This window comes from Aythya ferina, assembly GCF_964211825.1.
Source record: "Aythya ferina genome assembly, chromosome: 10".
NCBI lineage: Eukaryota > Metazoa > Chordata > Aves > Anseriformes > Anatidae > Aythya > Aythya ferina.
The window spans coordinates 9,308,818-9,324,030 of NC_140306.1; the positions used below are offsets into that span (position 1 = coordinate 9,308,818).

A 15,213-nucleotide genomic window follows, 5' to 3' on the forward strand; every position below is an offset into this window, starting at 1 on the left:
GGGGCGAACACCCCCGTCATGGCCCCGAGCCCACCGGGGGCGCCCCGCGTGGGGACCGGGCGGGATAAGGGGGGGGCGGGGGGGGCACCGGGAGGGGCGGGGCCGCGCCCGCGGCCCCGGCGGCCACAAAATGGCGGCGGCGGCGCTGAGGCGGCTGGGCCGGGAGGGAGCGGGGCTGGCGGCACGGTGCGGGCTGGGGGGACCTGGGGGGGGCTCGGTGGGGCTCGGTGAGGGTCCGGGGGGGTTTCCACGCCGGTACTGAGGCAGCCCCGGTTCCCCGCAGGGCGCCGTGGCGCGGTTACCGGCTGACGCCGGCGGACGACGAGCTGTACCAGCGGACGCGGGTGACGGTGCTGAAGCCCGAGAGCCCCGGCAGCGCCTTCATCGAGGGCTACAGCCCCCGCGGCTTCACCGTCAGCGGCAGCGTGGTGGTGGGGCCCTGCGCCGTGCTGCCCCGCGCCATCCTGCAGTGGAACGTGAGTGTGGGACGGGAACGGGACCGGGAATGGGACCGGGACCGGGAATGGGGTCGGGACGGTGCCGGGGTCGGTCCCGAGCCGCCCCGTTCATCCCCGTGCTATCCCCGCAGGTCGGCTCGTGGCAGGACATCTCCTTCCAGAGCCTGGCGCTGTTCCGCCTGCTGGAGCCCCCGGTTGGTATGTGGGGAACCGGTACCCAAGGGGAAGGTGTTGGGGGCCTGGGGGGGCCCCGCCAGCCCCCATCCGTCTGCCCCCGCCGTGTCCCGTTGCAGAGGTGCTGGTGCTGGGTACCGGGGACAGGGTGGAGCGGCTCCATCCCGCCGTGCTGAAGCAGATGCGGGCGTGTGGGATCGCCGTGGAGGTGCAGGACACGGTGAGGGGGACGTGGGGGTATCCCGGGGGCACAGGCGGGCTGCAGGGAGGGGGTCGTGGCCCCTTCACCCTCCTGACCTTCTTCATCCTCTTTCCTTCCACAGCCGAACGCCTGCGCTACCTTCAACTTCCTATCGACTGAAGGGCGCCTCGTAGCCGCCGGGCTCATCCCCCCGCGGGGCACCTACAAGGAGGGTTAGGTGCTGCCCGCCTCCGCCACGGACTGAGCGCCTCATCCTTCGCCTGCCAGGCACCCAGGGGCTGCTGCGCTCCCCCCATCGCTGCTCCCGAGGGACAAACGCTGCGGGAGGAACTGGAGGGTGTGGGGAGAGGTCGGGGCTGCACAGCCCCCGGCACGCTGGGGGGCTCCCCCAGGAGAATACACACAGTGGAAGTACAGAGCGCTTGTCTGGTGGTTAATGCACGGCAGAGCCACGTGTGCCTGCTGCCAGCAGTGCTGTTGGTGCAAGCACAGGCCTGCGGTGCTGCCTGGTGGTGTCCCCGGCCTGCCCGAGGCTCTGCTGTGGGGTTTTGTGTTTGTGGGGTCCCTGGGGAGCCCCAAGCTGTTGTGGGTTACCCGTGGTGTTTGCTCTCCCTCTCCATGTGGGCTTGAACAGCTCAAGCAAGGGATATGGAGCAGGGCACAGAGGGGATGCTGCTGCAGTCCCTGGCCTTCAGTCAGGCCGTGGCTTAGCTTTGCTCAGCGAGCTGGCTGTGCTAATTAACGCTTGGCACTGATATGATTAGTTTGTAATTCAAGGCTCTGCTTTTAGCAAGTGCAAATCTAATTTGACACTGCTGTTCTACAGAGCTTTTTTTTTTTTTTTGAGGCCGTGTTAGAGCCACAAAGTATGGGTGGTAAATCCAAAGTTGTCAGCAAGAGTCATGTTTGCACTGGGGGGGAACTGCTACAGGTGTGAAATACCTTTGGCAGCTGGTGCTGCAAGCTAACCTGGGCGGGCAGGAGTGGTTTGATGGGCAGTCATGCAGAAAAACAAACCTCCCAGCGGTTATGGGCCCACAAGCTGGTGTTTGGTTGGGAGCCTGTGTTTGAGTTCACTGTCCACGTGCCTGCCAGCAAACACCCACAGCCTGCCCCTGCCAGAGCCCTGACACCAACAGGCTCCTGGGGCAGGGCTGTGCCTCCAGCATGGGGTTGGTGCAGGGCTGGGTGGTGCAAGGGTGGGAGACGTTAGGGGACGTTTAGGGGAGGACACGATGACAAGGAGAGCACCCAGCCTGGGAAAACACAGCTATGAAGGGCCTGTGGGTGCAGGCAGGTGTGTGTCTACACACTTACACAAGCACCTACACGTCGCTGCACCAGCCAGAGGAGGGCCCGCAGCAGTTTGGCAGCTCCCAGCAGCGGTTAAGGGCCCCGTGACAACCCTTTCTTTTCCTGCCCAGGGGCCACCCCTTTTCTGCTCTCAGCCAGGCTGGTTTGTGAATGCCCTGAGCTGTGTTAACCATTCAGCCCTATCAAGGGACTGTCCCAAGAGTTTCCCCGCAGTGCCCCTGTGGGGACGTCAGCTCCCCTTAGTGGCTTGGAGGGAGATTCCTGACTTCTCAGGGATACCTCAGCAAAGCCCCCTGGAGCTGTGACAGTGCCTGGAGGCACACAAATACTTTTTTTTTTAATACTTCTGAACTCAGAGCACTTCCTGCCTTTTCACTCACGCTGTTCCGCCACCCTTCAGGGTGCAGGATGGGAAGGACAGCGCCAGCGAAGGCAAATCTGCAAGGGCCGTACAGAGGGGAGGGCTGGCTTGGGCTCTGGACACACACCCACTGCACATCTTTTCCTCTTTTATTGTAAAACACGGCCAACACGTGCAAGGCTCCAGCCACCAGCCCAGCAGCACTGTTCCTGGGTAGGTGGCGGAGCCTTGAAGGTGATGATGAAGCAGCCAACAGACACAGGGAGCTCCAGGCAGCCCACAAGAAGAATGGCACCTCTGCAGCACGAGCGGCTCCCGCGCGGGGTGGCACAGGGCTGGGTGGCACAATGACGGACACAAAGGGGCCTCCTTCAGAAGAGGCGCTTCTCGTACCTGCGAGGACAGCAGCAAATCAGAGAGACCTTTTACCAACCTGAAAGGGCCAGAAGGGCAGCTAGGAACACGAGGTGCTGAGGGCTGAGCACTAGCCCGAGGCAGAGGCACTTACGAATGGAGGCCGTGAACCCCTCCTTCCACCTGGGCAGACGTCGTCCTCTTCTCGAACTTCAGCTCTCCCGAGTACATCATGGCTCTGAGGAGGAAGCACAGCCAGTCAGGTGCCAGAGTGCAGAGAAAAGCGGCTCTGACACCTTCTGCTGGAGCAGCTGGGACTAGGCAGGCACTGCTTCCTCCAGCTGGGGCCAGAAGGATCGTTGTGGTGCTCCTGAGAGCCAGGCAGAGCGAGGTACCACCGCATTTGGGGCCCAGCCCACAGAACGTGCCACAGGAGACCACGCTCCTGCAGCTCTGGAGCTGGCAAGTGTACCAGGCAGAATGCCCTGCAGCGTGGGCACAGCCCACAGAGACCCCCCAGGGCAGCACCGTGTCCCGACCAGCGACAAGCAAGCGAGGGGAAGCACTCACCGGACTTGGGTCAGGCTCTTGGCACCGATATCCTGGCAGGAATGCTGGATGCCGGCAATCAGGTAGGGAATGAACTTGTGGATAGAGCCCTTATCCTGCACCGCGCCAGAGACCCCCTGGGCCACTTTGATTTTGTCTGTCTCGCTGCACGGGAGCAAAACGGAGAAAGCCTGTGAAGCAGATGGGCCCCAAAAGCTTGCTCTGCTGCCCCAAAGCACCATCGCTCACCTGAAATAGCGGTTCTGGCTGCCCAGGTTCTTGTCCATGGCATCCAGCGAGCCCATGCCGCGGTATTTCTTCAGCCGAATCCCATCCGAGAAGAAGTACTCGCCCGGGGCCTCCGTGGTGGCAGCCAGCAGGGAGCCCATCATCACTAGTGCAAGGGATCACCAAGAGCAGCGTGTCAGCAGCAGGAAGGCCCCCAAACCCTCGAGGTGACGGGCACGGCTCCAAAACTGTCAGGTGTGCACCCTTGTGCCCAGCCCAGTGCCGTGCAGAGCCCCTGCTGGGGTGCTGCCCACGTGCTGGGTGCTCACCTGTGGAGGCCCCGAGCGCGAGGGCCTTGGCTATGTGCCCCACCGTCTGGATCCCTCCGTCTGCAATCACGGGGACGCCGAACCTCCTGGCGTACTCGGACACCTTGTACACCGCCGTGGCCTGGGGGCGGCCGCACGCCAGCACTACAGGTGGGGAGAGAGCAGAAAAAGGGGGCTCGGTGCCGTGCAGCAGCGCGTCCCCACCCCAGCAGGCCCTTCAGGCTTGCAGCACACACATGCTCCAGCACTCAGGAACGCACAAATCCCCCGAGGGCTGTGGTGACCTGGGCTCTGGGGTCTTCGGGGTAACACTGGGAGCGAGCCAGGACTCCCAGCTCCTCCCAGTCAGGCAGGGAGCTGGGGAAGGAAGCGGGGCAGGCTCTGAAAGCCCCTCTCCAGAGCACCCCTAGGCACATCCCGCCTCTCACCCCTTCTCCTAGCAGTGCCAGCCCTTCGCTGTGTGCCAGCAGCTGCCCGGTGCGCCCCTGGCACGGCGAGGCAGCTGGCTGGGAGAGAGCTGATATGTGTATATACACGTACACATGTTTGCATATAGATATATATAATCTGCACGCACACACACAAACACACATGCAGCAGTGGAAAAGGCAACGGGCAGGATGATTAGACGGCGTACAGGGAATCATTTTTGTTCCTGCCTCACGAGGCAATGATCATTTGGTGGAGTTTAGCTGCCCCACGGGAGGGAGTTCGTTAGCTCCGCATTTACCTGCTCTTCCCAGTCGCTAGCAGTTAGAGGCTTTCCACTGAGCATGGAAGGCTTGAGGGAAAACCAGCACAGGGCATGTCTTGTAACACGTTTGTCAGCTGCAGGCATGCAAGTATGCTGAGACAAGCTGCTCTCGTGGAGACTTCCCTTCCCCACAATTAACTGGAAGCCTTTTCTTCAGTCACAGTTAGTCTGATACAGCGGATAAGATTACGGACATGCAGGATTAGTACTTCAGAGTGCAGACTCCAGGTGTGGTTTAGCCTGCTGGCAGCAGCACTGGCAGCGCACATCCCTGACACGTTTGCCAAGGCCAAGAGGCTGCGATTGCTCCCTTCCCAGAGCTCAGCAGCAAGTGCTGAGAGAGGGAAGCCAGGCAGAGATCATGAAAGAAATGTTTTTAATCGAACAAAACTGCGTCAAGCCAGGTCTCAGCCAGCCAGGGAGTGTCTGCCAGGTACAAGATGAATGGCGTTAGGCTTAAAGAGATGGTCTCACTTGGTACCACGCTGCTAAAGGCCACGTTGGGGCTGCAAAATGCTGCAAAGAAAGAGCTCTGTGGAGAGAAGGAAGTGATTCGGGAGGGTCTGAAGCCTGGGGTCTACGCCACTGTGCCATAGACGGAACCAGGAGATGGAGCCTGCGGAAACCTCACGACAGCCACCACTGAGACCAGCCCTTTAAGGAACTGCTTGGCTCGGGGCCCCTGGGAGCATCACGCTGCTCTGGCTGTCCCAGGGCCCAGCGCCACAGCTTCCAAGTGCAGGCTTCCAAAGCAGGGTTCAGAGCACGCACACACCAAGTAGTGGGGGTGAGGGTTTGTCTTTTTTAGCCTATCTGCAAAGGGTGGCCCTACAAGATCAACCGCTGGAGAAAACCTTCCAGGATCTGCAACAGAAACCCCTTTCCCTCTGAGGTGCTTCAGAACAGGGAGGAAGGGCAAAAAACAAGGGTCACCTTCAGCGTCTGCTCAGGCAGCATCAGAGGAGTGCTGAGCAGACAGAGCTGCACCCTGTGCTCGGGGGGGAGCCTTTCTCTCCCCGTAAGGATCAGGCATCAGCAGGGAAAGATGTGGTCCTGGTATGCAGCTGCCAAGCTGGCCACGGGCAGTCCCTTTGTGACCCCCAGGGGAGCCAGCTTCAGGCAGAGCTCAGCCAGTGCACAACTTCCCCACAGCTGGGGCCAGATCTAGAGGAGGATCGAGGACTGCTTGGGGATTGTCTCCTGGTGCTGGATCAGCGGGTGTGTGCCCAGCTAGGGAGCCAGCAGGTGCTGCCAGGAGGCTCCTGGACTGGATTTTGGAGTGGAGGGTGGCCAGGCCTGAACGCCATCAGTTTTGACAGCTGGGACCCTGCTTTAGGAATTCGGAAAGGCTTCTCAGCTTCAATTTCAGATTCAAAACCAGTATCCAAAGCCACAAAACCCCAAGTGCATCTACAGCTAAATTATTCTCAAACAAGCAGTAGGGCCATGTGCAGCCAAATCAGGGTCCTGCTTCAAGACACGTAATTAGGGTTGGGAACAGGGCAAGTGACTTACTATAGGTGCCCGTGACAGTAGAAGGGCATTTGGGGCTGTGGGACTTTAGGTCTGGAGGGATCTTTGGAGCAGCTAAACAAAAACAAACACACACATTTTAGAGACAGAAGAACAGCAGCAGAACAAAGGACCCCAGCAGTGACCTGCGACTAGGCAGAGCGTACGGTGTGGGACAGAGCTGACCTCGCAGACCCTTCCTAGCCCGAGCCAAGCCACAGCCAGTCCCAAGGCAGCCAGGCCCGGCTGTGCGCAGCGCATGCTTACCCTGCCCCAGCAGCCATCCAGAGAAATAACCCACTAACCCCGAGAACCAAAGCTCTTGTCCTAAAGAGGGGCCAAAAAACCCGGGGAGCTGTGGTTAAGGGTTTTGCAACCCCATCTGCTGTGGGGTGCCACGCTCTAGCTGTGCTCTGCTCCTTCCCCCAGGCCAGCACCCAGCCCTACCTCCTGGAGACGTTCACCGTGCTGCAGAGCAGAGCACGCCTCTGCCTCGGGGCCAGAGCAGGACGTGAGCACCCTGGTTCTGCTCCTGCCGTGGAGGCATCGCTCTGATGCCGGCTGGGAGGCGGCCAAGGGCACCGCAGCCTCCCCGTAGAGGTCACCTGGGGCAGCCTGCCCTGGCTGGGAACCCCCCGCAGCAGGCAAAGCAAGAGCACAGCCCAGGCCCAGGGCTGCTCCACGGCTCCACGCTGCAACCAGGGGGGCACTAACGCAGCGCCTTCACCCGTCGGCCACCCTCTTGCTGCCTCCTGTGGCAAAGACCAAGGTGTTCGCACCTCACGCTGCCCCCTCTGCCCCTCCTCACCTGCCAGGCTCAGAACACGAGGACTCAGAGCAGCCTTCCTGCAGGCCTTGGGGACGCCCTCTCCGCCTCTTAGCTAAGGGCGGCACTGCCTCTGCCCAGCACAAGCTCCAGCTAACCGCAGAGACCACGGCCAGAAACCCCGTTCCAGCCTGGAAGTCGCAGAAAGGCATCGAGCCCAGCAGACAATACTCAAGCACCACGCACACTACTGCCAGGGGGAAGGAGAGCAGAGGGCCTGGTGCATTAAACCCGTCCCCACGGCTGCTTTTGGGGACGGAGAGCTCACGCAGAGCCCGCCCCATGCCGAGGCAGCGGCTCCTGCCGGGCAAAGCCACACGTGCCACACCTGCTCTACCCAGTGTGGGTCAGTACTGGGAAATGCCTTTGCTGCTGCTGCCACCCCAAAGGTTTGAGCCCAGGGATGTGCGTCCTGGACAAAGGGGCAGGAGCCGGCCTGCTGTTAGACGCTGCCGTCGCAGCGGGAGAAGTCTGTCCGGGCTGGGCTGCTTTTCAGCAGAGTACCTCTACGGAACGGATGTCTTCAGCCTATCTGGGAGACAGCCGATCCCTCTCACCTTCCTGCGTGATGCAGATGGAGCCACTGCCCATCCCGACCCTCAGGGCATCGACCCCTGCGTCAATGAGGTTCTTGGCCTGAGCAGCGGTCACAACTGTGGGGAGCAGAAACCGGTTGGAAGAGAGACAAACGGATCCGTGCACGACACTGCTCTGCCCTGGTGCTTGCCCCCACGGCTGCACACCCCCCCCTCCACCAGCTGCGTGCCCGTGCCAGGGCCAGGGCTGCCTGTCCCCTGTCACCACGCCTCTCTGCAAAAGCAGGAGTCGAGCTCTGTTCCAGCTGCCCCCGTTAGATGGGATGACAGCAGTCTGTCAGGCTACCTCACACCCAAAGGCTGAGGGAGCTGGGGGCACCGCCTGGTGCCAAACACCCTTGAGGCAGGGAACGTTTCCATTAGATCTCTGCAGACAGCAATATTCAGTATTATTAGCCAAAATTTTAAATTGGTGTGTAGAAGAGGCTAAAGTATAGGCTCTTAATTAGAGGCCACCAAGCAGGGTAGCACACTGTGCTGCAGAATGAAGGTTTCAAAGTATTTGCAGCAGTGGCAGCAGCAGGGTACTGCCCTGTATCTGCAGGGCAGTCTTCCTCTATCCCCCAAGCCAGACGACACCATTTTAAGTTCAGACATTTACTGACTGGCTCATTTCATTCACGTCCCCGCAGCACCCTCTATGCCTAAGCAGCAAACATACTCCAGAAATGGGAAGTCTTCAACACATGCCTACCATTTCCTCCAATAACTTGTAGGTTGGGGTACTTCTCCTTAATGTATTTAATCATGTTGATCTGGAAGATGGAGTTCCCCTGAGAGGAATCCTGCAACAGAAAGAAACCCAATTTCAACCAACATTTCTACAAAAAGGTTATAAATACAGCTCTGGAAGAACCTCAGATCTTCACTGTGCTTTCTGGGATCTCTGCTAAGCTGGCCGAGCAGCCAAATATAACACCCCAAGTTGAGCATGGAACCAGAGGAGAAGCTGTTGTCCAGACAGCAATGTACCTCCCCATGTGAGGCAGTTTTATCATAAAGACTTCAGGAGCATCCTTCACTCTAAAATCCTGCAGCTTCCCCACTACCTGCAGTAACAAGCAGCAGGCCTGGCTGCACTACGAACCAGCTGCTCCATCAGCCTTGTCTCAAACTGCAGGTGAAACAAAGGCAGGAGGAACGCATCCCCCCTGCTATGCAGCAGAAATACCAGATGTCGACCACCTAGTGATCACGCCCTGCCAGTCTGTGGTGACCCAGGCAGTGTCTGTTAAACATTTCCAGCTGCAGCACTGCTCAGCCCTGCCCTCAGAGCAGGCAGACTTGCAAGCCAACAATCGATGAGAAAACAATGTGCAAATACCAGCAGGGACTGCTGTGCCTGAGAGCTTACAGGCCAGAGCGGAGACTGGCAGAGCAGCTCTGGGCTGCTGACCCTGAACAACACCAGGCAGAGAAGCAAACAACAACAAACGCTGAGCAGTTGAAGGAAAACTGTAAGTCGGACACAGAAAGCTAGTTAGAAACATCACAGGATGGCATCAACTGACAGCATTTCTCTTCTCAGCCTTGGGAACTTTGCCACATCCTACATATTCCCTGGAGGCCACACAAATTCCCGGGCAGGAGGAATATGGGGACTCAGACCTGAATGAAACCAAGAGGTCAATAAACGGTCACATTCTAACACTTCTCACTACAGGTCCCTTTGTGACTGCCCTGCTGCTGTCCCACTGTCAGAGGGATTTGTTGGCACGGGATCTCCAGCCCACCCAACCCCTGGGGCCAGCACTGGCTCAGCAGCACCCCTGTGTGCTCACCAGCACCACCGCGTCCACGCCAGCCTGCACCAGGAGGTCCAGCCGGTACTTGTCGTCCTCGTGGGTCCCGATAGCGGCGCCACACAGCAGCTGCTTCTTGGAGTCCTTCGAGGCCAGAGGATAGTCCCGGTTCTTCTTGAGATCCGTGCGGGCAATTATGGCCACCAGCTCGTCGTCCTCATTAACAATTGGCAGCTTGCCTGGAAACAAACAGAGAACATCACCAGGCGTTAGCCCTGGAGCCCAGGAGCATCAGGCAGGCAGGAACTGGCGAGGAGGTGGTGAATCAAAGAGGTGGTATCAAATCTGCTCCTGCCCACTGGTAATAGGGTTAGCATAACCAACAATAAGGCAAGCATCCATAACGTGCAAGCAGGCTGCTCTCAGATCACCTTCCCTCCTCCTTTTTCCCCCTCTGTGGTGCCAGGGTGTGGGGACCCCCATTAGCAGGGTAATTAAAGCCATCAGCGTTATCAAAGCCCAGGTGCTGGGCTGACAGGGTGACACCCACCAGGGAAGGGGATCCATAATTGCATGGGGGGCACGGGCCTTGTAAAATCAAGCAGCTGCAAGCCCTGAGTGGGACTCGGGCCAGAACTGTTTCTGGATGGCAAAAGCTGCCAGTCCCAAGTGGCCAGGGATGGCTCCACCATCTTCTGCTGCCTCCGAGGAGCGAGGGGATCATGTTCTCAGGCAGAGCCTGAGCCGGGGTTAGGATTATTTTATCGTGTGCTCATTACTAAGAATCTGACCCCATCTGCCGAGGGCCCAGGTGACTGAAAAATCCGTGTAACTGGGAATAATCCCTGTGAGCGAGAATTCTGGGAATTCTGTGCAACCGTGCTAAGTGCTAGAAATTGTAGATAACGAGCTATGCTGATTGCTGACATTTTTATGCAATAACAACTTTCTAATTATAACCACAACCCTGTGGCCAGCCCTCGTTCTGCCAAGGATCCATAAATGAACCTGCCTGTCCTCACTAGCGGCGGGTGGGGGTGCCAGCAGGCCTGGCTCAGCAAACAGACTGAGGAGCGGGCAGGGCTGGAAGAGGACTTGCTATTTTCACACTTACTGTAGGAAAAGTGCACCTTTGTAATAATTAAATCCACGACACCGTGCTGAAGTCAAACTACCAGCCCCAAACAGAGCTGAAGCCCAAACAGAGCTGAAGCTGGTGCCAGAACCGAAGACGTGTGGCCGGACAGCCAGGCGCTTTTCAGTCCCCGGGCTGCCAAGAATCCCCCAACTTCAAACAGCTTCACGATGAACGCACGTGAACTCTGTACCCTGGCAGAGGGCTGCGGGCACTCTCTCCCCGCTCTCCTTCCCTCGTGCTGGCACGCAGCCCCTCCGTGTTCCACCCCCTCAGGGACACGTGCCCCCTCTCTCCCACTGCTGCTCCGTGCTCCCGCAGCTCTCCATCGCGTCACAGACGCTCGCGGGTACCTTTTTTACTCCTCTGCAGGATTTCATTTGCTTCTTTCAACATGACGCCAGCTGGGGCCACAACAAGGTCCTCCCGCTTTGTCATAATCTGGTGGGAGGGAGAAGATCAAGTCATACAGACTCCCGCGCACGGATCTGAAAATACCAAACCCCTTTGCCCACGTGAAACGCTCCACAGACAAAGGAGCCCACAGCCCAGCAACACGCCTCCAGACACGCACGGGAACAGCCTCCAATGCTCCGTCCCCGTGCGAGCGGTGGCCAGATGGGATCTGTCACGCTCAGCCCCCAAATCCATCGGTGCAGTGAAGCCAGGAGATGGCAGAGGGCCTCAGCAAGCCGAGGGAGAGCACCCGCAAGCTCTCGGATGACCCTTGCTTAGGATGTCACCCAAACAGCCTCCCTTTTAATAGGGCACGGGCATTTAAGGGCTGGAGATGCTTCCAGAGCCCCCTGCTGTCCCGGCAGAAACGCTGCCCCCGGCCCTGTGCTTGCAGCAGCCCCCAGCACAGGGCTCTGGCAGGACTCTGCTCAGAATAGCCCGCTGCTGCTGGGAAGGTCACTGGGGCAGAGGAGCTGCCTGACTCCAAACAAACACGCTCACCCACGCTCGCCCTGACAAACAAGCACCAAAACACAGCAGAAAGGCAAAGGGCAACGGCCGCAGCTGGAACACGGGGATATCTGACACGAGATACAGAAAATAGCCTTCACCGTGACACCGAACGTCAGCAGGGTGGCCCAGAAGAGTCCCAGCTCCTGGCTCCATCCTTGGAGACAGCCCCAGGCAACCTGCTCCAGCTGAGGGCGCCTCAGGCAAAGGGGCTGAGGAGGGACCGCGCGGCCCCTTCCACCCACAGAACTCACATGTGATGTTGCCATAAAAAGGTACCCGAGAAGGCCAGGCAAAGCTATAAGGGCAGAGTGAACCTCAAGGAAGGGGGGTTAGTCATACACAGCAGAGAAAAGAAGGGATGTTTTAGTTAGTTATACCATAAGAATAGATATTTTCCATCAGGGAAGATGTTCACCCTGCCTGCATCCACCCAAAATCCTGCCCCTGACAAAACCCACATCTCAGGAAAAGCCTGGGAAAAAAAAAAAATATCACAGAAATAGCCAGGTGTGCTCCCTAAGCCTGTGGGATCTCCCTGAGATGCAGGAGAGCTGCGTGTTTAACTGGATGGCAACACAGGGGGCAGCAAGACCACTGCTGGACCTCGTGCGGAGGAAGATCTAGGGGACCATTCATCCATTTAGCCTCGTCTGGTGACAGAGGCAAACATCAAACCCTAAGAGCAAGCTTCCAGCTCCACGATGCTGAATGACACTTGGGAAGGATGAGAGGAGGTTCTCATGCGGCTCTACTGAATGGGTCAGCACCGTTTCAAAGAGCCACGCACACTTTTAGAACCTGGTCCTGTTGTAGGGTTTCTGTTAGGGGTATTTATAGGAGATTTCAAACCAAACAAGGATGAGCATGTGATACCAGGTTTGGTCAGCAAGAGCTAAAAATAGTCGTGAGTCAAGAGCAGCAGCCGGCCCCGAGGCACCGCTGGTGCAACCCGACAGCACGCAGGTGTACGGTTACGCAGCTCGAGTAACAGCACCAGAGCTAACGGGAATCAACACCGCGCTGCACGGCGTGCTCCTGCGAGAGGGGAGCTTGGGAAGGCAGCTTTATGAAAAGGAAGCCATCAATCTTCAAGTTCAGGGGGTTATTTTAAAAAGCCTGTATGAGACATGAAGGAAAAGGCGATCCAGAAAAGGAGGAGCAGCGCGTGGGGGCTCGCTGGGCTCAGCACAGCTGCCGCAGCCCCAGCCCACACCAGACACTACGCGGGACAGCGGCAGCAACACTGGGAACTTGTAAACCAAGGGGCAGCACCAGCTGTGGGGAGGACGGCTCCCACAGCACTGAGATAACCCCGCAGGAGGAGCTGCACAAACACCAACTGCGCAGCCACGCTCGTCCCTGTGCTGCAGGAGTCACAGAGGGGATGTAAGCGAAGGAGATGTTCTCACCTGGAAGCGCGGAGCAGCCCTGCAGAGCTAACACAGAGCCTGCTACCTCCATCCAGCTGGCACAGCCTCCTCACGGCCACGCACCGGCCCCTCTCCTCACCACAAGCTGCGCTGCTTCCTACCGTAACGCTCATCCGACAGGTGCTCACCTCGCCCAGAGGCAGGTCGTGCTCCGACTCCTTCAGGAAGTCGATATCTCGGGATGAGATGATGCCAACCAGCTTGCCCCCCATCTTCCCGTTGTCCGTGATGGGAATCCCGCAGAATCCGTGACGAGCTTTCGCTTCGAACACGTCTCGCACTCTGTCGTTGGGGCTCAGCACCACGGGGTCTGTGATGAATCCTTGCTCGTATTTCTAAAAAGAAAGATTGAGCAGCGCCGCTGGGCTGAGCACAAGTTGGACGTGCACCTGGTGGATCATGGAGGTCTGCAACCACCCCACCAACAGGATGTGACACGGAGCAGCACCAAGGCTCACTCAAGGCTCATTAGATTCCCAGGAGTTCCTGGAATAACCTCCTTGCTGAAATGAAGGGGAATATTCCCCCTCAGCCCTCAAAACCCACGCTGGGCACAGGAAAACATGCAACAGGCGCAAAAGGTTTGCACGTGCAGCCGCACCAGCACCACCCCCGTGAAAAAAACAGAGCCCCCACCCCCTGAACAGCCTCCCCTGGTGGCTGTGGCCCCTCCAGCAGGGCCGTGCCCCCCGCCCGGCTGTGGGGAGCCCCCCGTGCCCACTCACCTTCACCTTCCGCACCTCGTTGGCCTGGAACTCGGGGGTGCAGTTGTGGTGGATGAACCCGATTCCCCCGGTGAGCTGCGGGGACATAGAGGTGGCGGTGAGCAAGTGGCGAGGGGGGCACGAGCCCTCCCTGAGGGCACCCCAACAGGGATAAAACCCTGAGGGGCCCGATGGGGCCAGGCCTCGCTGTGTGCACCACGAGGTGCCGGGGCAGCGCTCACCGCCATGGCGATGGCCATGCCCGCCTCAGTCACCGTGTCCATGGGCGAGGAGACGAGCGGCGTCTTGAGGGTGATCCGCTTGGTCAGCGCCGAGGTCAGGTCCTGTGTGTGGGTGAGGAGACAAGGGCTGAGCGGCGGCGACCCCAAACCCACACGATCCCGGCCCAAAAAAAGCCTCGTGGGGGCCCGCACTCACCACCTGGTCCGCCGTGAAGTCGATGTAGCCGGGCAGGATGAGGAAATCGCTGCGGGGACGGGACGGGGAGAGACCTCAGCACCCAGCCCTAAACCCCCCCTAAACCCCTTCAGACCCCCCCCAAACCCCTTTAAACCCCCCCCGAGCCGCTTCCCCCGGCCCCGGCCCCACTTGTAGGTGAGCCCATCGCCGCAGCTGAAGAGCTGCTGCGCCGTCAGCCCGTCGTCGGGCACGTAGCCGGTGCCGCCGCTGATGAGGTAGTCCGCCATGCCGCCCCGCTCCGCGCCGCGCCGCACCGCGCCGCCTGCCCGCCCCGCTCCGCCCCGCTCAGCACCGACGGCGGCCGCCAGGGCTCAGGCGGCACCGCCCCGCTCCCCTCCTCCCGCCTTTCCCCGCCGCCATGGGGCTGTGGGGACGGTGTGGGGAGGGTTTGGGGACAGGAGGAGGGAAAAAGGGGTTGAGGTGTGGCCCCGAGGGGCGGCAGGGGGTCCCCTCGGCTCGCCCGCTGAGGGGGGAGGCAGCGGGCGCGAGGTGAAGCGATGAAAAGTCCGCCTCAGTGTGAGGGGTGCTGTGAGGTGGTGCCCAGGGAGGTGGTGCAGGTTCCTGCTCTGGAAATAGCCAAAACCATCTGAGGATGATCCTCAGAGGTCCCCACCAGCCTGGGGTTGATTGTGTTCCCTCAAATCACGCACCAGCCTCATGAGTGTCCCCTTCCCCAGAGCCATAGCACCACGCCACACGGAGCGGTGATCCCCTGGCAGGGGCTCGGTGCATCCACGCATCACCCTCCTGCCCATGCCACCAGGAGAGAAGGGGCAGAGTCCCGCCATGGAGGGGAGCTGCAGTGATCCCAAGTCCAGTGTGAGGCATTCCCCCTCCTGGCAGACCCATTGGGGCATCAGGAAAGCTTCACGTGCTGTGTGCTTACAGAAACACCTCTGAGAGGTCTCGATACACCAGGAGTGATCGGCCCCTTCTCCCCCTGCTCTGCTGTGGCAGTCTCTCCAAGGCAATCAAGAATGTGAACCTAAGATGTTCAGGAAACGAAAGAATGGTGTTCCTGTACCTCCACCTGTTTCTTACCGCAGTAGATTAAATCCTTGTCCAACGATCAGCAAGTAGCCTTAAGAACACGTTA

General features: G+C 59.3%; 2 protein-coding genes across 3 annotated transcripts; one reads left to right on the forward strand and one right to left on the reverse strand.

Moving 5' to 3' along the window:
- Positions 1-87: 87 nt before the first annotated feature.
- On the forward strand, positions 88-1,250 carry NDUFAF3 (NADH:ubiquinone oxidoreductase complex assembly factor 3). Its single transcript, XM_084531028.1, has 5 exons — positions 88-186; positions 284-476; positions 590-656; positions 752-852; positions 956-1,250. The coding sequence occupies exons 1-5, from the start codon at positions 131-133 to the stop codon at positions 1,049-1,051; spliced, it is 513 nt and encodes a 170-aa protein (XP_084387154.1). The 5' UTR covers positions 88-130; the 3' UTR covers positions 1,052-1,250.
- Positions 1,251-2,640: 1,390 nt separating this feature from the next.
- IMPDH2 (inosine monophosphate dehydrogenase 2) lies at positions 2,641-14,420 on the reverse strand. Of its 2 annotated transcripts, XM_084531019.1 has the most exons (15): positions 14,247-14,407; positions 14,076-14,124; positions 13,880-13,981; positions 13,659-13,733; positions 13,062-13,268; positions 10,888-10,975; positions 9,439-9,638; positions 8,352-8,442; positions 7,619-7,714; positions 6,239-6,310; positions 3,970-4,113; positions 3,662-3,806; positions 3,434-3,577; positions 3,018-3,101; positions 2,641-2,902 (listed from the first exon to the last, which is right to left on the reverse strand). In XM_084531019.1, exons 1-15 carry the CDS (start codon positions 14,342-14,344, stop codon positions 2,881-2,883), a joined length of 1,617 nt encoding a protein of 538 aa, XP_084387145.1. In that variant the 5' UTR covers positions 14,345-14,407; the 3' UTR covers positions 2,641-2,880. The 2 variants fall into 2 exon arrangements, with proteins under 2 accessions (XP_084387145.1, XP_084387146.1); XM_084531020.1 differs by lacking the exon at positions 6,239-6,310 and having other exon boundaries at positions 14,247-14,420.
- Between the last annotated feature and the right edge of the window lie 793 nt (positions 14,421-15,213).